At 57.3% G+C, this 19,605-nt stretch overlaps 7 protein-coding genes across 7 annotated transcripts in view; 4 read left to right on the top strand and 3 right to left on the bottom strand.

Annotated features, from left to right (window-relative positions):
* NUP153 (Nup153, nuclear pore complex component) overlaps positions 1-786 on the top strand; it is a gene marked incomplete at both ends in the record, with an annotated part of 3,294 nt that extends 2,508 nt beyond the window's left edge. The window contains one exon of the mRNA XM_005833496.1: positions 10-786. Within this exon, the coding sequence (XP_005833553.1) occupies positions 10-786 (777 nt within the window). The remainder of the gene's footprint in view (positions 1-9) is intronic.
* Positions 787-943: 157 nt separating this feature from the next.
* GUITHDRAFT_70468 (hypothetical protein) lies at positions 944-2,419 on the bottom strand (the record flags this gene model as incomplete). The annotated part of the gene is made up of 11 exons (XM_005833495.1): positions 944-1,042; positions 1,095-1,173; positions 1,216-1,291; positions 1,335-1,371; positions 1,422-1,454; positions 1,525-1,581; positions 1,769-1,820; positions 1,866-1,972; positions 2,020-2,084; positions 2,116-2,233; positions 2,297-2,419. 11 exons carry the CDS (start codon positions 2,417-2,419, stop codon positions 944-946), a joined length of 846 nt encoding a protein of 281 aa, XP_005833552.1.
* Positions 2,420-3,271: 852 nt separating this feature from the next.
* Positions 3,272-4,929, top strand: GUITHDRAFT_162992 (hypothetical protein; the record flags this gene model as incomplete). Its single annotated transcript, XM_005833494.1, has 4 exons — positions 3,272-3,667; positions 3,723-4,540; positions 4,607-4,643; positions 4,698-4,929. 4 exons carry the CDS (start codon positions 3,272-3,274, stop codon positions 4,863-4,865), a joined length of 1,419 nt encoding a protein of 472 aa, XP_005833551.1. The 3' UTR covers positions 4,866-4,929.
* Positions 4,930-10,754: 5,825 nt separating this feature from the next.
* On the bottom strand, positions 10,755-11,731 carry GUITHDRAFT_138288 (FKBP-type peptidyl-prolyl cis-trans isomerase; the record flags this gene model as incomplete). Its single annotated transcript, XM_005833493.1, has 5 exons — positions 10,755-11,096; positions 11,141-11,218; positions 11,306-11,353; positions 11,399-11,453; positions 11,706-11,731. The coding sequence occupies 5 exons, from the start codon at positions 11,729-11,731 to the stop codon at positions 10,755-10,757; spliced, it is 549 nt and encodes a 182-aa protein (XP_005833550.1).
* A 1,006-nt stretch (positions 11,732-12,737) lies between these two features.
* GUITHDRAFT_51370 (hypothetical protein) lies at positions 12,738-15,643 on the top strand (the record flags this gene model as incomplete). The annotated part of the gene is made up of 13 exons (XM_005833492.1): positions 12,738-13,068; positions 13,365-13,493; positions 13,540-13,640; positions 13,731-13,779; positions 14,247-14,284; positions 14,342-14,422; positions 14,480-14,526; positions 14,660-14,726; positions 14,776-14,887; positions 14,946-15,107; positions 15,159-15,302; positions 15,365-15,513; positions 15,542-15,643. Coding segments are annotated over 13 exons (1,512 nt in total), but the record flags the coding sequence as incomplete, so codon positions are not given.
* A 34-nt stretch (positions 15,644-15,677) lies between these two features.
* On the bottom strand, positions 15,678-17,069 carry RPL24e_1 (large subunit ribosomal protein L24e_1, cytoplasmic). Its single transcript, XM_005833491.1, has 6 exons — positions 17,035-17,069; positions 16,398-16,473; positions 16,275-16,345; positions 15,979-16,164; positions 15,856-15,928; positions 15,678-15,805 (listed from the first exon to the last, which is right to left on the bottom strand). The coding sequence occupies exons 1-6, from the start codon at positions 17,043-17,045 to the stop codon at positions 15,713-15,715; spliced, it is 510 nt and encodes a 169-aa protein (XP_005833548.1). The 5' UTR covers positions 17,046-17,069; the 3' UTR covers positions 15,678-15,712.
* A 518-nt stretch (positions 17,070-17,587) lies between these two features.
* On the top strand, positions 17,588-19,481 carry GUITHDRAFT_107771 (hypothetical protein; the record flags this gene model as incomplete). Its single annotated transcript, XM_005833490.1, has 6 exons — positions 17,588-18,184; positions 18,251-18,319; positions 18,374-18,416; positions 18,479-18,878; positions 18,937-19,318; positions 19,365-19,481. The coding sequence occupies 6 exons, from the start codon at positions 17,588-17,590 to the stop codon at positions 19,479-19,481; spliced, it is 1,608 nt and encodes a 535-aa protein (XP_005833547.1).
* Between the last annotated feature and the right edge of the window lie 124 nt (positions 19,482-19,605).

Raw genomic sequence — 19,605 nt, 5'->3', positions numbered from 1 at the left:
GGGAAGCAGGAGAGACAGGAGGAGGAGCAAGCGACGAAAGAGGAGGAGGAGGAGGAGGAGGAGGAGTCAAGCGGGTCAGACCTGGACATCGGGTCGTCAGAGGACGAGGCGGCGCCAGAAGCGGAGGCACCAGCCGTGGACGCGGGGGTGTCGCTTGCAGAGAAGTTCAAGGTCAAGCCAGGGCAGTGGCGGTGCGCGACGTGCAAGGTGATGAACGAGAAGGACATAGAGAAGTGCATCTGCTGCGAGACGCCCAACCCGCAGGCAGCGCCGGCGGTGAGCGGGGCCGGAAGCTCATGGGCCGGGGGAGGAGGGTTCGGGGGAGGGGGAGGGGGGATCCAGTTCGGGTTCGGGGGAGGCGGGGGAGGCTTCACCTTCGGGACGGGAGGGACGGCCGGGGGAGGCGGGGGAGGAGCGTTCACCTTCGGGACGGGAGGCGCGGCCGGGGGAGGCGGGAGCGGTGCTTTTGTTTTTGGTGCCTCGCAGATTTCTTCCTCAAACTCGTCTAGTGTCTTTTCTTCTCAGTCCTCTTCTTCCTTCTCGAATGCATCAGGTGGTGGGAGTGTTTTTAGTTTTGGTATGATGAGTCAGGGAACTAGCAACGCGTCGGAAGCGTTCAAATTTGGTGCTGGAAACTTGACTGCGTTTGGAGGCGGGCCTTCGAACGGAGTTTCTTTTGGTAGTGCGAGTGGAGGAGGATTTTCGTTCTCTTCTGGCACGGGAGGGTTCAGTCTCGGCAGTGGAGCAGCTGAACAACAAAAGCCCTTCGGAGGCGGGAGCACATAGCGCCTGGGTTTGATTGGCAGTTACAGGTAGCTCTTCTGTTGTATGTGCAACAATTTGTTCTCTTGCTGAAGTTGTCGCAGGTTTACTCATGTCATTCAAAGAATTCAATCTCAACCTCCCGATCGGCCATCCTGCAGCGACGTCGACCTGATCGCCGTCACTTGGCAAGGCTCTCCATAAGGCTCACTGCGTCGCTGTAATATCCACCACCAAAGAGATTGTAGTGATTGAGCTTGTGATAGAGTTCATAGAGAACCTGCTGGCTTGTCAACCCTATCACAGTGTCTCCTCTGGCCGTCACAGTTTACCCTCCTTTCCCGGAATCCAGGGTCCTCAGGAATGAGCTCTCTGTATCCCTTCCAGAAGTTGGAGCCGAAGGAGGCGCACCTGCAGCACCGTTATGCCAACCTCCCCGTAGCTCCAGCCGACCAGCTCATCCCCCACTCGGCTTCATGGTGACCGTAGTACACCGCCGGGTCATAGATGCACGGCCGTCCGTTGGATCCTTGCAGGCTGTCAGCTACATCCAGCACCCGACTGCTTCTCACCTCCATAGTTCCCTGACCAAAGATCCCCATGAAGCACCTGAACAGCTCAAGTCAGGCCCGGGACTAGCTGCCGGACTGGCGGATTACACTCGGCTTCACTTGGATGCCTTCGAACAAGGTCTGCAGGCCATTCGTCTTGTCGCAGACCTGGCCTTCCCTCTCAGCTCCTCTTGCCCCTTCACTCCCTCACACGTCTCGCTACCTTGTCCCAAATCCTTTCCAGCTGCCCGTCGCCGGCTAGGTTCACCTGCGAGGCCAGCATCACCTACTGAAGAGCAGGAGCAGGAGAACGACGATGAGGATGAGGAGCAGGAGCAGGAGCAAGGGCAGGGACAGCAGCAAAGGGCAGGGGGAGGAGGCAGGGGCAGGGGCAAGGGGCAGGGGCAAGGGGCAGGGGCAAGGGGCAGGAGGCAGGATACTGTCGCAGAGGCTACCTGGTGGCCGATTCTCTGCTCACGGAAGAACCGAACCCAGTCCTTGTCCCACCTTGTCAAGACGTCAAACCCTGAAGGTGACGTGGCCGGAAGTCACTTGTTGGGCTGGGGGGTCCCTCCGATCGTGTTGTCGACGTCGAACCCGAAGTTTCCCTCCTTCGCCTCCTTCGCGAGCGGCTCAGCCAGGTGCATCTTCGCCATGGCCTTGCAAGCAAAGTCAGACAAGAACCGACGTGGCGTGTTTGCCCAACCTTGCCGAAGTCGTACTGGTCGTAGGGCGAGCCCAGCGACAAGTATTCCATGATGATGAAGCTTCCTCCGTGCCCGTCGTCCCCGTAATGAAACACCTGCCCCCCGCACCTCAACAGGACCCAGAGTTCCCCCTCGTCCTCCGTCTACCTTGGGCACTCCGACTGCCTCCGCATGATACATCGCGTTCAGCCCTAGAGCCTCGCCCTTGAATATCTGACAAGTACGATGGGGGTCAGCGAACAGGGTTCTTGAACGAGAGTGAAGCAGGCAGAGAACCTTCTCAGCGCTTTGCCGAGCTGTCTTGACGAAGAAATCCTTCCCGTCCTCAGTTTTGTACCTTTGCCACGAGTCACTCGACCAGCAGGCAAGATCACTGCCGTGTGCAATCTTCTTACACATACTGACGGCTCCACCCGCTTCCACCGAGGGACGAGAACGTCGCCACCTTCATGCCTTGCGAGCCCATCCATTCCCTCACAGCATCCGCCATCTTCAGCCCGCACCTTCCTCCTCCTCTCAGCTTCCTCGCCGGCCCCAACCCCTTCAGCCCTCCTACTGCACAGAAGCCGAGCAGCCCTCTCGGTCCTCTTCCTCCTGAGAACCTTGAGATGCCTCGAGGCTCAAGGGATTCAGGTCCTCCTCCTGCTCCTCCTCCTGCTCCTCCTTCGACCCTTCCTGCCGCAAGTGCCAGGGCGATCAACAAAGCAGATCCTCGCATGTGGTACCCCTACCAAGCACACCCCACCCCCCGTTTTGAGACCCTCTCTGATAGCAGCCACCCCTCCATTCCAACCTGGTGTCTCCATGAACCTACATGAAAATACCTTCAAGACACCCTCACTTTGAGCCACCATATCACCCCCACCCCCTGAGACTCATCGTACCCCACCCCCAATGTTGTTTCCCTTGAGATTCGCGAAGGGGAAAAATCAGGACCGGGAAGGAATATCAGAGCAAGGTGACGGGCAGGAGAGCAGAGCAGAGCAGAGCAGAGCAGAGCAGAGCAGAGCAGAGCAGAGCAGAGCAGAGCAGAGCAGAGCAGAGCAGAGCAGAGCAGAGCAGAGCAGAGCAGAGCAGAGCAGAGAAGGGAAGGGAGGGAAGGGAAGAGCAGCACGGAGAAAAACAGAGCAGAGAAGCACAGAGCAGAGCAAGTTCAGAGCCGAGTGAAAGCAGAGCTGGAGGCATTCAGACACTGCGGGGACAACAGGAGGAGATGCGAACTGCAACCATCATCAGACAAGAACGACTGCCATGAGCACTGAATACGCGAGGGAGGATCCCAAGGGGTACCGAGAGACCGGCCGAGGGCGGGACATGAGCCAGAGGATAGAGGTAGGAAGACTCAAGGAGTTTTCCAATGGGGCGCCCAACGAGCTCGATGGCGAAGGGATCCCCGAGTGGGTCTTCGCCATGGTCTGGTGGCCCGTGTCCTTCATGGGGTACATGCTGCGCCTCATTGGAAGGTTCTCGAAGCTCGCCTTTCTCTTCTCCGTCTCTGCCGCCACCTACTACTGGCTGTACGGAGCGATAGTCCCCCCCTCCCTCTCTGAATCCCACCCCATCAACTTCCTGTACCCTCTCGACTCCAAACAGCGCAAGGGAGGTGTTCCCACCAACGCTACGGTCGACTTCGCCTTCTACCGCCAGGTTCGCATGCCATGTGGACGCAGCCGGCACCCCTGACCCAACACCTTCCTTGCAGCTCATGGTGCGCTCAGGAACTCGAGGCATGGACTGGTCCTCCAGCATGTCTCCGGGCTCTAGCCTCGACATCGGCATCACGCTGGTGCTCCCAGAGTCTCCTGCCAACGTCGGAGTCGGGCCCTTCATGGTGAAGGTGGTAGTGTTCGACAAGCAGGGCAACGTCGTTGGGGAGGGTTCGCGGTCGATGATCCTGAGGCATAAGAGCTCCCTGCTGCAGACCATGTCCACCGTCTTCTACTCCATCCCCCTCGTCCTGGGGTTCACGTCAGAGCACCAGGCTATCCGGGGAACGGTGGTTCAGCTCATCTCGTTCCCCAAGGGAGGGCTGCAGCGGGCGACGGTCAGCATCTCCGACTCGAGGCTGCAAGTCTACAGCGCCTCCATCGACATCTCCTTTGTGCTGACAGGGTTCCGATACTACCTCTACCACTGGTTCGTCACCTCCATGGTAATAGGGACCATTGTCATCAGCAACCTGTACGTCAGCCTCATCAGCTGGATGTCAAGGAAGCTCTTCGGGGCGAGCTGGAGTGTGGAGGAAGACTTCTCCATGTCTCGCTATCCTCCGCAGTACCAAGGTGATCCCTCAGCAAACGCAAGGCGCAGGAGACAGCGGCGGTCGAACATGAGCAAGCCCAGGAGCAGGAGTGAGGACCTGAAAGGGGAGGCCTTGCCCGGCGGCGCAGATTCTCCAGATGGGCCGTTCAATTCCAGGAGTGACGAGAGCTCGGACGAGAAGGAGGAGAGCGAGAGGTTTGCGAACGTGTCGGATGAGACCGACGACAACGATCTGAACAACCTCCGACAGTGGGAAAGGTGAGCTCCCCCCTCTCTCCTCCCGCGCTAGGTTGCTCTGCGCAGGCTCTGATGCTTGCCTGATAGGGCTGCCATCAACAACCTGCCGAAGGCTGAAGACGAGGTATTGAAGAGTGTATTTCTATCACTGAGGGGATTCGCTGAATTTTCTCTGCAGATGGAGGAAGTGAATGACATACAAGTCGGTGCGATGGAAAACTTCCAGACGCTGGAGTCCTCTACCTCCGAGAACACCGTTGCTCCTTCAGCCTTGCGCAATGCTGCACTGCAGGGGGTCCGAAGGAGGAATCAAAGTGTCCCTGGTCCAGCGTCTGCCCGTGACTAACAGTGGAAACACCCCCTCATGTACATTCATCCCAGGATTGAGAATAAAACTCCCTTCACAGCTCATTGCACGTCTCTGCTTGTCATCTGACGTAATTTCTCGTCGACAACTCGTCGTCTCATTGTTACCTCCTCCTTTCTGTGCCCGCCGCCGAAGCCGCCGCAGTCGGCGCCATTGAAGACAGCAACGGATCCCCGTTACGGACCGTTTTAAACATGAATTGACTCAATGGGGTCCCTGAGTTTGAAAAGAGAGTGGCGGGGTCATGCAGGACGGTGTGGGGTACGATAAGGATGGGGTACTTATACAGGGGGTGAGGGTACATATGTAGGGGTACTTTGAAGGAGAAATGTACGGGTACTTTTCCTTCAATGCTATGGGGGACAACGTACTTGAGGTCCTTGGGGTGGATGATGGGGAGAGTGGTGGGGTACGGGGGACGCTGGGGTTCAGTGCAAATGTTGAACGGGGATTTGAAGAAGGGAGGAGGGAAAGGAGGAGAGTACGACTGGAGGGTCAGTGAGCGACAGAGGAAGGAGAGGGAAGGAGAGGGAGATGGGGAAGCTCTGGAGAGACTGGTAGGAGCAGAAGGGGTATGAAGAGACAATCTTGTCTCCATGAGGGTCTGACGTGTACCCAACTACGAGATGAAGGCTGGGAGAGGGAGAGGGAGAGGGAGAGGGAGAGGGAGAGGGAGAGGGAGAAGTAATGAATCCAGGCTGTTGCACTCAGGAAGTCTTGATTGACCTAGCAATACTGAACGATCTGCGCAATTCTGACTGAAGCTTTCAGGTGAATGGAAAGATTGACAGGCCCACGAACAAACCACGAGAAAGTTTCGATGATGGACCTCGCAAGGAGCGAGAAAGCGAGGGCATCCTTTTTGAAGAACCACATCCTGTCGGATGAACGGTAAGTCGATCGGCTGCCATGTCACGTGTCCTCACACTCCCTCCCTCGCTTCCGCCTCTCCGTCATAGGTATGTTTCTTCGGCACCCAAGTATTCCATGGCGTTACAGCATGCCTACATCAACGCTGGCGACAGGAGGGCAGAGAGCAGCATCCTCCCCATGAGCGCAGGAGTCTCGACGCACAGCTCGACGATGCTGAGCCCTTCCAAGAAGAGGACAAAGCACCAGCGCCTCAACGTCGGGGTTGGGGAGCTGCATAGTCTTCACCTCCTGTCGCCGGCCAGCCAGGGGACCTTGTACTGGACGATCCTGATAGAGGTCGGGCTGGTGAGCGATGGCGAGAGAGGCAGGCACTTCAAGTCTTCGCTGCGAACGAGTGCGTGACCGACTGCCTGTCCGCAAGAGGGGAAGGGGAGGAGTGAGACCTGTGGCAGGGACGGCCGCGCTGACGAACAAGCGGAGCCAAGACGCGCTCGAGTGGAATGAGGAGTTTCTGATTGGCGTTGGGTCCAAGGCAGCCAAGAATGCCTTCCTCCGCCTGTGTGTGGAGGCGTACACGACGCCGACGGAGCAGAGCGGAGAAGAGAGGGAGGCTGTGGTGGGGACTGTGATGGTTCAGGCCTACACCATGCTCATTCCTCTCGCGCTCCTCCACCAGCATGGCAACTCACATCAGAACCAGAACCTCGTCTCAGGATGGTTCGACGTGTCCGAGGGAAGGTTCACGCTGAGAGAGATCAAACCTGCTGACCTCCAAAACCTTCATCATCACTCTTCTTCCCCCCAGGTGAACCCCAGCAGCACATAGCTCATCCTCCTCCCCAACTCCCTTTGTCTTCTCCTCTCCTTGCATCGTTCGTCTATCGTCCCACCGTCTCTTGCGTCCCTCTCCTCCTTCCCTCTCTTCTCTCCCTCTCTTCCCCCTCTGTCTGCTCAATCACTCGCTCGCTGCAGGTCTACATTGAAATGAGCTTCGACTCCTCTGCCTCCCAGGAAACCTCCCAAGACCTCAGCATGCGAAAGTCCGACATGCCCTCCACTTCGTCTATCTGCCGCACCCCCTCCAAGCTTGATCAAGGCAAACCCTTCACTGCTCCTTCTGCTTTCTCTACTTCCTGACCCGCTGCCCTTCCAGGTCCTCCTCCCTCCCTCCTCCAAGGCCCACAATCTCTCGCCGCTCTCACTCCTCGAGGAACTATCCGCTACGACACTTACATCGACCCCGCTGGCGCCACTGGCGGATCTCCATCCCGGCCGCTGCATCAGCAGGCAGACAAGCTCCACGTCGATCGACCTCGAGCACAACGGAAAGTCTTCGGAGAGGCTCCTCTGCCACCCAGGAAGCCGATAACGACCGAGAGGAGGTGGCAAGGAGGAGGAGGAGGAGGAGGAAACTCTTGGTCGGGACTTCCCGACTATCCTCCCGCCAAGTTCTCCTTCACCTCCCCTGTCGAGGCCAACCTGAGCTCCTCCTTCAGCAACGTCATCAACGTCTTCGACGAGCAGCACTCGAGCCCGCCCTTCAGCATGCGGCTCAACGATTCCTCCGCCTTCTCCTTTGCTGCCAACGACCTGCGGGTGGGAACGAGACCGTCGGAGCCGCGAGTCGTCTACAACCATCGCGTCATGCAGGGCGATGAGGAGCAACCACAGCGTGCGCGGGACTCGTGGAAGGTCTTCTCCCCTGAACGCCTCCAGCAGCAGCCGGCTCGGGATAGGCAAGTGGGGGAGAGGCTGGAGCTGCATGGAGCGAAGCTGGGGCAGGAGGAGCAGCATCGGATGAACCATGAGGAGGAGGAGCTTGCGTCGGTCAGCGCAAGCTCAATCTCTCCGAGCAAGAGCACGGTCAGTGAGTCGTTCCTTGCTCACATGAACGTGATCGAGACGATCATGAGCAAGTACAACCTCCAGGCCGTCCCCTCCTCCTCCCCGGGAGAACAACCGAGCGAGGGAGCAAGAGAACAGGGGAGGGACGTGTTGATCCCCCTGCAAGCGCGACGAGACGACGAATTGCAGGAGATGCGGGCAAAGGAGAGGACGAGGCTGGTGGACCGAGAGATCCAGACGAGCGAGGAGAGGAGGGAGGAAGAAGCGAAAGAGCATCTTCAGAGCTCACTCTCATCATCATCAGGAGGAGGAGGAGGGAATTCTCAGATCGAATCCTTGAACGAGAGCCTCCTCGTCGCTCTCCAACAGTCGTCGGTGCCTCCTCTCCCCCCCTTCCTCCCTGCCACGTCGTCACTGACTCCTTGAACAGGAGACGCAAGTCCTACAGTCTCTCCTTGACACCCTCAAGAAGTTCTCCAGCTCCTCAGGTTCGCTCCTTCAACTACCGTTAGTGCCCTCAAGTTGATGGCAGGGAGAATGATCGCCAACGCCTCGGACGAGAACAGGAGGGAGGCGAACAGGTAAGAGCAGGAGGGAGAAGGGAGTCGAGAGGAAGAACAGAAAAGAGATGGAAGCTATGGAGGGGAGAGAGGGAGGAGACGAGGAGGGAGGAGGGAAGAAGAGGAAAACTGTGATGATGATTTTATCTGCAGAGCCTCCTCCGTGTGCGAGGACCTGATGGATTCGATCTCGACGACGCTCAAGAAATATGAGGATGACAAGGACAAGACGTCAGGGTCGCTGGACGTCAGCAGAGAGCAAACGATTCCAGCGAAAGAATCATGGTACAGCTCTACCTCGCCACCCTTCTTCATGCTCCTCCCCCTGCCCCTCCCCCTCACTTCCTTCCTCCTCCTCCTCCTCCTCCTCCTCGTACTCTCCTCTCTCTCTCCTTGTCGTGGTCGTACGCCCCTCTATCTCTCCTCCCCCTCCCTTCTGCTGACAATCCACATAAAGGTCGCAATCAGCGAGCGGAGATCATGAGGAGGAGAAGGAGACCGAAGTCCCAGCCCCTCCCTCGTCCTCCCACCTGAAGCAAGCAAGGGAGGAACCCGATCCGCAGCCTCTGAGCGGCAAGCAGCAGGAAAGCTCCTTGGTGGAACAGAGAGTTCAGTCCTTGGAGAACGCAGTGAGATCGACGGCAGGGGAGACGCGACCAGTCGCAAAGGACGAGCAGAGCTCGCAGCTGGCGCGAGATCGGAGCTCTCCCGTGAAGCCAGCGGGAGAGGAAAGGACTGAGGTCAAGGGACCTTTGGGTCGTGTCCCTTCCGCAACCTCTGGGAAGGGCAGCGAAGACAAGTCGGGGATGCAGCAGGAGCAGCAGCAGGACAGGAAGCACGCAGAGGAGAGGAGGCAGGGAGAGGCACGGAAGGAGGCGGAGACGGAGCCCTCCTCGTCCTTCCCCCACCAGGAGCATGCAAGACCCCCGTCGTCCTCGGGCTCGGACAAGATCATTCACGGGAACATTCATAAGGAGAGCTGGCCAAGAGGAGGAGAGAAGGCTGCGGGGACGGGGCAGCTGGGCAAGGAGCTGGAGAGGCAGATGGACGAGGTAGAAGACTTCTTCCTCCGCTACGGGATCAAACTCCCCCTGCTGTCCATCGCCCAGAGGAACGGGGCCGGCGGGCCCCCACTGACCAACTTGAGCCTCGCAGGAGCAGAGGAGAGGAGGGGCAGTCAGGCTAGCGACTCCTCCGACTACCTCACAGACTCCGCGCGCATCCGCCATGGCGTCGTCAAGGTCTACGAGTTCTCGAATGAGCCTCCAACCCATCCCCATGAAGCCCCGCCCGCAGCTCCTGCCTCCCATTCCTCTGCTCCTTCTCAGAACTCCTGGAAGATGGGAGGAGAGGGGAAGGAGGCGGTCGGGCAGGAGGAGGCCGAGAGGAACAGGGCCATGTGGGGAGGAGGCCGATCAGCGTCCGAGGAGGGAAAGCCTCGCTCTCCCTCGACGCCGCAGAGGTCGGCCAGCAGCACGATGCCCAAGGTCCTCCACTCCCCAGCCAGGATCCTCGCGCTTGGGAACAAGGAAGAGGAGAGGAGGAGGGAGGAAGAGAGGAGGAAAGAAGAGGAAAGGAGGAGGGAGGACGAGAGGAGGAGGGAGAACGAGAGGAGGGAGGATGCACTCAAAAAGCACTCTCAGTCCCCTCAAGTCTCGCAAGCTCCGCCTGACGCAAGGGCAGTGGAACCGATGGCCTCGAACGTACCAGCAGCTGGGAAGCAGCTGGATAAGGAGGAAAGTCAGGTGAAGCTCAAGCTTTCAACAGCGCTTGCGGGGATGGAGTTGGGAGCAGGAGAAGATGAGATGAAATCGAACTTGTCCAACAATTTCGCGGGGGTGGGGATGGTGATCAAGCGGCAGAGCGAGGGAGGAGCTGTCTACGTCGCTCAGATTGTTCCTGGTGCCTCCCATCCCTCCTCCTTGCCATCACCATCACCTTGTTCTCCTTCTTCTTCCTCTGCCTCTTCTACCTCCAACCAACTGACTGACATCCCAGGTGGTTCTGCTCACTTCGACGGACGGATAAGAACATCAGACAGGTGAGAGACTGACGGGATCGGAGGAGGAAGAAGAGGAAGCGAGAAGAAAGAGGAAGAAGAAGTGGAGGGGAGCAGAGAGAGGAGGAAGATGAAGATGTATGACGAGGAGGCTGCAGGTTGATCTCAGTGGACAACCAGGACGTGGCAGGGCTCGACATGCATAGCATCTCCAACCTCATCGGAGGCAGGGAGGGGACAACGGTCCGGCTCGAGCTTGAGAGGACCGAGGAGGAGCAGGACGGCGAAACGAGCTACGAGTCGTCCCCCAGCAAGAGTTCTCCTGGGCTCACCTTGGCGGAAGGACTGTCCGGGTGAGCAGGAGGGAGGAGAGCGGGAAGGGGGAGAGGGGGAGGAGGGGCTTTGTGGATGTGACCAGGACCTGATCGTGACTGCAGTATCGTGGAGATCGGAGGGATGCTGTTCCCCAACCTGCGATCCAGCAGGGGACTGAGGACGAACCGAGTCCGGTTCGATGTGGAGCTTCCACGGCAAAAGCTGGTGGACATAGAGGAGAATCTGCTGATATCCTTGTGACGACTTCAATGCACTTTACACGAAACCCAGCGAACAGAGGAGGGACTTCATGAAGGGATCGTTGGGGCCGCAGACACTGAGCAGCTGCAGCTGATACTTGAAGCCCGAGTGGGCAGGGAACGGGGGGTGAGGATTGTCGCCGAACGCGAGCTCGGGGGGGACGTGGATAGTTCTCTTCTCCCCTACTTTCATGCCGACGATCCCTTGCTCGAGCCCCGGCTGCAGCTTCCCGCTACCCAGCTTCGTGTCCAACGTGCCTGAGTTCACCTTCTGGTTCAGCATGAGCTTGCAGGTCGGCTCGCTCGCGTCGCACGACTCCATGTACTGCGAATACTCAACCCTGACCCTGTCCCCCGCCTGACCACTGTCAGCCCTCTCAGTGACCCTGCGCCTCTGCTTACCTCAGCCTCCTCCCCTTTCCCAGGCATCAGAATCTCAATCGTCAGCCCGTTGCTGAGCTTGATAATGTTGGAGCTAGCCTACGGGTCCAAGGTGACTCTTCATCTCCTTCCTCCCTCCCTCCCTCCCTCCCTCCCTCCCTCCTCTTTCATCTCTCAACTTCGTACCTTGATGTCAGCCAAGACTTCTGGTTTCGTCGCCTCCTTTATCCGTGCCTGGAAAGCTTTCAGAGGAACAGAGTCAAGAGGCGTATCAGGGACCTGCGACCGGGCCACATCTCCCGCATGGACGACAGCAAGAAGGAGGACGATGAGACTGAAGAGGCAGGTGTAAGCTCAGTAAATGAACGTCCCTCATCTCATAAGCAAATCTGTCAACAAGCTCCATCCTCTGCTTTCTCCTTTCGCCAGACACATCCTCAAAAGGCCCGCTGCCGTACAGCGGCAGTCACGGTCATCCTTCAGTTCCTCTCCGACTCCTTGCCTTCCTTGTGCCCCTTCCTCTCCCCTCTACACTGGCTCATCCCTCACCGTCCTCCCTTCTCCCCTCCCCTCCTCCCTCCCTCACCTCACGTTCACCGCTCCCGCCGCCATGGTGCTATATCCGTCAAATGGTTTGACCAGGCACCACCCCACCCCTCAAATGCCGCTGTCGACCCCGTCCTATCTTTCTCAAATTCACCCCCTTTAAAAGAACCCCTGTTCCCTACTATGAAAGTACCCCTCCCCGTAGGACTTATATAAGTAAATGGGTTTGTCGGGGAGAAATGGCGGCGAAAGGGAACGATGTCTAGCGCGATGAGGAAGGAGAGGAGGAGAGGAGGAAAAGAGGAGGAGAGGAGGAGGAGGAGAGGAGAGGATATGGAGTGAGAGAGGGAGAAGGGATGCGACTACATGTATATATGAGTCGGAGTGCAACGTACTAGGTCATGAAGAGACCTGACTAGTCCTGGTACGCCTAGTTGGGTCGTAGAAAGGAGGGAAAGAGGTTGGAGAGAATAGAAACTCTTGCAAAATACAAGACATGGATGAGCTCTACTGGTCGATGGGTGGTTCAAGTCATCGTTCCGTCTGTTGAGCGAAGAACAACGCTGTCTGTCATCAAGAAGGCAGGCAAGAGGGCGGAAAAAAAGGAGGAAGAGGAAAGAAGGAGGAGGTTTCTGGGAGGATCCTTGATCAGCTAGAAGGTCGGCGTGCCTGCAAATGATCAAGAAGAGAGCAAACAGAGAGGAGAGCGACGGGATATCCCTCGTCGAGCACGCGGATGAGGCTGGTGGGGACTATGCAACCATCCAGACAACTCCCAGCTTTGAGACTCGCGATGGGGACACGTCCAGGAGCTGGCTGCAGGTAGAGGAGAGTAGCGACGATCAGGTAGAGCATGCTACTGCTGCCTCCGCTGACTGAAGCACCTCCCCCCCTGGGCCAACGAGCAGGTGGGTCTCCAGGTCGAGGACGACGAGGCCCTGCCTTCAAGGTGTGTCCTGCCCTGCTGTTGCTGCTTGTGGATGAAGAGCTCCGCTCAAGGCTGCAGTACAAGTGGAGCTGGTTGTTCATGCCCAGGATCCCCTGCGTCTCCAGCTCCAACGTTCCTCCTCCCTTCTTCCCGCTCGACAAGCCCATCCCATGGATCATGGCCATAGTCATGGGCTTGCAACACGCCATCGCCATGGTCGGAGGGATCGTCACGCCGGCTCTGCTACTCTCTGGGTCCAACGAGCTGCGGCTGAGCAAGGAGGAGACGCGGTACCTGGTGTCTGCTGGACTGATCGTCTCAGGCATCGCGTCCCTGATCCAGGTGCACCAGCTCAAGGTCGGGAGGACAGGGCTGGTGGTGGGGACGGGGCTGATCTCGGTTGCGGGAACTTCCTTCACCTTCCTCCCCATCGCCAGGTCGACGGCAGCCTACATGATGCAAGAGGACTCGCCGCGTGCCTGCACTCTGGACAGCGACTGCTTCCTGGCATGGGCGAGCGAGGAGGGGGTCTCGATCCCTGGGGTCACTAACATCGGCCAGGTGAAAGAGAGGAAAAGGAGAGAGAAGGAGAAGAAGAGGAAGAGATAGGAAGCAAGAGAGAAGAGGAGGGGGGACACGAACAACAAGGAGAGGAGAGTTACAAAGTTTTCATGACTCTTCCTCTCGTCTACTTCCTTCAGTGCAACACGGAGACGGGTCGATGCAAGTTCAGCGGGCAGGAGGCGTACGGGGCCTTCTTGGGTAGTGCAGGAGCGTCGAGCCATGGTGAGCGAACTGAATTCTCCGTAGGGACGTGCATGGTCTGCTCCCTCCTGGAGGTCTTTATAAGCATCGTCCCACAGAAATTCCTCCGAAAGCTCTTCCCCCAGCACGTTGCCGGTGGGCGCCGCTGCCTTCTCCTCCGTTGCTCACATACTGCATGCAGGCGTCTGCGTCCTCCTCATCGGTGTTGGCCTCACAGGGACGGGCATCAAGTACTGGGGAGGAGGAGCTTTCTGCGCAGAGCACTTCGCCAAGAGGAAGGTGGTGGGAGGAGGGAGGAGGAGGAGGGAGGGTGAGAGGGTTGGAGTGCAGGTGACGCTGGTGGGCGTGTCGATCCCTGGCAACGTGACCAAGGACTATCCTTCCTCCTCTCCCTGCTTCCCTCCCGATGGCCGGGGACCACGTTCAGCGGCAGGAGCTTGCGATCCGCTGGTCGGGGCGCTGAGGTGAACACGAAGTAGAGAGGAGAATCCTGCTGAGCCTTCCCAGGCACGTCTGCAAGTACCTTCCACCTCACTTCGACCAAGCCAGCAACGTCACGAGGGGAGATCGGACAGAGTGAGGGAGGAGCAGGAGCAGGAGGCGATGGGTTTGCGTCCTCTGACCTCCTACCCCTCAAGGTGCGAGACGTTCATGGATCTGCCGGGAGTCCCTCCGTCCCTCCCCGATCCGCGAGCCTCTTGGGTTCTTTGTTCAGGTCAGCCCTCTCCCTCTCCCTCGTCACCCTCCTTCCCTCCTCCCACTCTGACTATTCTTTCCCCCCCTCATCCCGTCCCTCCTCCCCCCCTCCTCCCCAACTCTCCTCCCCAACTCTCCTCCTCTCCTCCTCCTCTCCCCGTCGTCTCGTGCCCTTTCTCACACCCATTGCAGGCAACGGTCAAGTCAAACTCGCCTACGGCTCGAAGGAGGTGGAAGCAGAGAGTTGAGAAGGCGGGGAGGACGACTGACAGGCCTGTGCTGGCCAGTACGTGACCCTCGGGATGCTGGTGTTTGCTATCTTAGTGTTGACGGAGATTTTCGGCTCTCCTTTCATCAGGAACTGTCAGGTGCAGCGCCTAACCTGAGCCAGCAAGGGCGGCGAGTAGATGAATTGCTCTGGGCAGGTGGCGTTCGCTCTCATGGTTGGATTCTCCATCGCTGGACTTTCGAGGTGAAAGGAGGAGGGAAGGAGGAGAACGAGCCTGCTTGCTGACTGGCTGCCCCCTTCGCCCTCAGCTATGAACAGGATGGGAGGCGAGTTGAGATCCGTGCGCGAGCGATACAGGGGAATGAGCTCGTGGCAGGCAACTTCGATTTGTCAATCTCGACGGCGTCTCGTCAGCTCCGCCCTTCACCTTCCTCTTCAGCAAGGTGACTGCAGCACGTGCAAGGCCGACTGAGCAGAGCCTTGCCTATCTAGGTCTTCCCCATCTCCATCTACCTGCCCTCCATCTTCCCCCTCCTCATCTGCTTCGTTATCACCTCCGTGGAGTCCATCGGAGACATCTCAGCCTCCGCCGAGGCGTCCCAAGGTCAGACTTCTCTCAGTTGAGCCAAAGGAGGAGCAAGCCAAGTGACTCGTTGCCGCAGTCGAGACCCAAGGCCCTGTCTTCGAGCGAAGGCTGCAGGGGGGGCTGCTAGCGGACGGGCTGAGCAGCCTGCTCGCGTGCTTGCTCACTTCGATGCCGACCACCACCATGTCGCAGAACAACGGAGTGATAGCCATGTCGCGCTGCGCAAGTAGGAGAGCAGGTGAGGAGCATCGCAGCCCTTCCATGTCGTTGAGGGGGCGCCAACCCGCAGGCTATGCGTGTGGAGTCTGCCTGATCCTGATGGGGTCGTTCTCCAAGCTTGCCGCCCTCGTCCTCGCCATCCCTGACTGCGTTCTCGGCGGCATGACAACGTTTCTCTTCTCCAACATCATTCTCTCTGGAATCAAACTTATCGGTAGGGATCCTCCTCCCACCGGCGCCTCCTTCCTCCCCCCTCCCCCTCCTGACTCTCTCTAGGTGCTGCTCTCGTCGATCGTCGCACGCGGTTCGTCGTCGCCATCGCTGTGGGGGTTGGCGTCGGCGTTGCCATCAGCCCAGCCTGGGCGACCAACGCTCTATGGGTGAGAGAAGAGGTGAGGGCGAGGAGGAACAGCGATGACGCTCCAGTAGGTGAAGGATCCGCACGCGACACAGACTTGGCAGCTGCTGCGAGACACAACAATCCTCGTAATCTCCAGCCCCTACTGCATCGGGACCAGCATCGCGCTCCTCCTCAACCTCCTCCTCCCTCGGGACGCCAAGACCCACAACACTTGAACTCAGTCAAATCTTCACTTTCCAGAATTTAATCCAAAAACGACATGTTTATCGAGCACCCTGCTTGCCAGGAGCAGACTGACGAGCAGGCTTAAGGTTGGCGCCTCCCTTGGTTCCCTTAACGTCCATCTTGTTTCCAGCCTGCAGACCAGGTCAAGACAAACAACTAGATGAGCAGGGAGGAGGTATACAGGAGCGGCCTTCTTCGCTGGGGCGTTCTTCTTCTTCTCCTCCTGCTTCTTTCTTGCTGCATCCTTGGCCTCACTGTGAAGGAGTACATCATCAACGTGCTCACACAAGCTCCTCGTCCTCACCGAACGGTGGCCTCACGCATGGCCTTACGACGCTCCTTGCCCTCACTGGTCTTGTTCTTCAACTCCTCGATGGTCATACCCTGGATACCACGGGACAAGACGGAAGTGCTGATGACCCTCTTCTTGGCCTTCTTGAGCTGGTCCTCCTGAGTTCCCTTCTTCCTGAGACGGCGGTAGAACAGAGTCCTAACACGTTCACGTGAGTGGTGCCGCTAGATGGAGCAGGCAAGGCATGAGAGTGGAGACAGGAGGAAAGAAAGGGGAAAGGGGAAGATACGGCATAGTCTTGAACTCACCAGTTCAGCTTGCGGGGGTTGCGCTTCATGTGGAAACTAGCTTCGTTCTTGGCGTTAATGAAGCGGAAGGACTGGAAACCACAGCCGTCACTCAACAGAACCTCCTGCTTCCTTCGTCTTCACCTTTCCATCCGTGCGGATGTAAAGGCAGCCATGGCCAGGATAGATCCTGAAGTTACTGAAGGTGCAGGTCTCGGTCCTGAGGAAAGGTCGTCAATAAAACGTCCTTGGTAAAGGCACAAGGGGGGGAGGACGGGAATGGTGTATCCACAAGGAGGATGCTGGTACAGAGGCGGAGAATGTGTGAAGATTATGATGCGAGTGGAATTGAGAGGAAAGAGAATGAGCTCGAGATAATGCAGTATGAAGCAAGACTGAAGGAAATGGAGCTTGGAAACATCTATCATCAACCGTGACAGGGTAACCGTGACAGGGTAACCGTGACAGGGTAATGCTTTGCACAAAACAAATTTTTGATATTCAACAAAGGGAACACATCACAGCTATATGACCAGAAAACATGGCAAGTAGAACACAACAATGACTGCCATGAACTGCAGGCATCTCCATACCAGTTAACCAACAAACAGCCTACCCAGAGGAGGCATTCACCGAAAGACAACAACAATGCAGCACTTCCACGATAGGAGGAGAACACGAGTGGGAAACGGAAGGAGCGATGAAAATGATCATGACGAGGAGGACAAAGAGCATCTGCCATGGAGCGAGGGAGCGCCAAGGCAGAGCATGCTTGTCTTACTTGACCACCATAGCTGCCGCTCGAGGACTCGCAGCACGAGGCTCCTTTTTTTCTTTTTTTCGTAACGTCGGTAACGGCTTGCATCCAATAAAATATTGTATTCAGAAATGAATATATAGGAATGTCAGCGGGATTGAGAATGTATTTTATTGAATACATATATTCAGTAACTGTGTCGCAATAAACAGTGTCAACGGCGTCAATAACCGTTTCTCAGTCTAATCAAGTTTCACTGCCCTTCGGACCCGGCGACAGCCGGTGGGCCCGGAATGATTCTCAGGACGAGAAACATGCTGAAGCTCAAGCTGGGAGGGTGCTGTCCTGAGAGGTAGAGCAGAGCAGAGCAGAGCAGAGCAAAGCAGAGCAGAGCAGAGCAGAGCAGAGCAGAGGAGGAGAGAAGGGTAGGGAGTATGCTGGAATGAGTAACGTGCAGGAAGGAAAGGGGAAGAGAGGAGGAACTTGAAGGCGGGGAAGGGGAGAGAAGGAGAAGAGGGCAGGGCAGGGCAGGATTGGGGAAAGGCAAGTCTTCCAAGGAAAAACTGCGTGGCTCGACATGTCCTTCAACAACAACAATTTGTTTGCAATGCAGCAGCAGCAGCCATGGCCACAAGCGGTCTTGCAGTCGTTGCCGTCGCAACACATGGGGGGTGCAGTGGGTATGGGGCAGGCACCAAACCCTGGGCATCAGATGCCCAACACCATCATGGCAGGTCTTCAGGGTGTCGCCGGCATGCAGTCGCCGGCAATGAGCAACGGGTTGAACGCACCCAACAGTATGATGATGCAGCTGCAGCAAACTCTCCCCCAAAGTTTCCCTCAAGGAAACATGAACCAGCCCTCCCCCGTGTTTCAACCCCCCCAGCCGAACATGCTGAACTCCCTCGGGCCCCGAGTCGCGATCGCATGCATGGCTGTCGTACCCGAGAACGACCCCAGGAGGGTAGTCATGCAGCCAAACGTGCAGCAGATGGCAGGGGGGCCTCACACCAGCTCGATGCAGCCTCACATGCGCATCAACGCCAACATGGGCCTGCAGAGTGGAAATATGCACCAGCCTGTGGGGCCAGGGATGCCCGTAGGACAAGCCAGCATGGCGGCGCAACCCCGAAGCACGTTGACGCTGCAGGAACCGTTGCCGATGAACCGTCTGGTGAGTCATGAGTTCCCTAGGACGACTAGGGCGGCAGACCGTGTGTAGTCTGTGACTTCTCTGCAGAATATCGGCCACAATGGCAACTTCCAAGTGATGCATCACCAGGAGAACCGAGACATGTCGAACGTAATGGTAATCATGTCACCGAACAAGTCTTTGTCAGACACTTGACGTATGTGCAACAAGGATCGAGGGGTGGTTCAAACGATATTCAGTCATCGTGACACTGGTGAGTCTTCTGCTGATCACTCACTTGCCATCGCTCTAGTGTTCTTGATACATACTGGACAGGCGGTTTGCTCCAAGGCGGCGGCCATGAGCCTGCAAGTCTTCAAGTCCCCGTGAAGAGCGACTACGGTGCACAAGGACGCCCACCCTCTCTCCAACATCAACTCAACCACAAGATCCAGCCGATGCCGACCATGGACGTACCAGAGGGAATTAAGCGTCCAAGAACGATGCATCTCGACGCCGTACCTGATCTGCCAGACCTGTACAATGAGCCCGTGTATGACGAGGGCCCCGATCGGACTAGAACATCCCGCACCGCACAAGCAGCGGCGAGGGGTGGGAACGATGACAGTCTGCAGTCGTTGGACGGAGGAAAATCGAAGCCTACACAGGATCCCAAGAAGAGGGCAACGAGGCAATGGAAAGCATTCCAAGAGGAGCGGGAGCGAGTTCATCAGATGTATGTAGTCCTCTGCCATTGACTGCTTTTTGGCTTTCCTGTGACCGTGGGTTAACAGGGATGAGGCGAAGAAGCAGGCTTCTAAGAAGAAATATGACAATGACGAGGAGGAGGGTCATAGGAATCGTCCTAACAGCCAAGGTGCTCGTGGTTCAAAAAGAAGATTAGGAGAGGACAACAGTCAAGACGGCAAAGGGGACTCGCAGGGGAGGGCGACTACCACTGCAGTCGCCCTCACTGAAGCGCAGAGGATAGCAAACGAGGAATATCAGAAGAAGCTAAGGGAAGAAGCGCTCAAGAGCATCTCTCTCCGCAGGCAGAAGAAAGCAGCAGAGGTCAGTCAGAAGGCCGACATGGAGGCAGCGCCAGCGAACCCGCCCCCACACGACGGGGCAGAGATGTTGTCAGACCTCAAAGTAGTCTCTACTCCGGTCCTGAAGGTCGTGTCTTGTCTTGCTGATCTGATGGAGCTGATCCGAGGCTTAGAAAATTCAAGCGGATCTTGAGATGAAGCTGCAGAAGCTGCGACAGCTACAGGACGAATCGAAAGACAAGGAGGAGCAGATAAAGGCGACTACGATTGATAAGGAATGCTGTTTCTGACGCTTGACTTGTCCAGGCCGACATACAAATTCTGGAGATGCAGGTAGACGAACAACAACAGAAAGTCAGAGCTTTGCATGATTTATTTGCTGCCGAACTTGTTCAATACGATGCTGAAATATAG

Source organism: Guillardia theta, assembly GCF_000315625.1.
Source record: "Guillardia theta CCMP2712 unplaced genomic scaffold GUITHscaffold_30, whole genome shotgun sequence".
NCBI classification, from domain to species: Eukaryota; class Cryptophyceae; order Pyrenomonadales; family Geminigeraceae; genus Guillardia; species Guillardia theta.
The sequence above is the reverse complement of the archived record's forward strand: the minus strand, read 5'-3'. Positions and strand labels throughout refer to the sequence as shown.

Coding starts and splice junctions, on each gene's coding strand:
- RPL24e_1 (XM_005833491.1), bottom strand. Junction 16,346..16,397: donor ACATCCGCACGGATGGAAAG/GTGAAGACGAAG, acceptor TGTGGTTTCCAG/TCCTTCCGCTTCATTAACGC. Junction 15,929..15,978: donor ATGCGTGAGGCCACCGTTCG/GTGAGGACGAGG, acceptor ACTCCTTCACAG/TGAGGCCAAGGATGCAGCAA.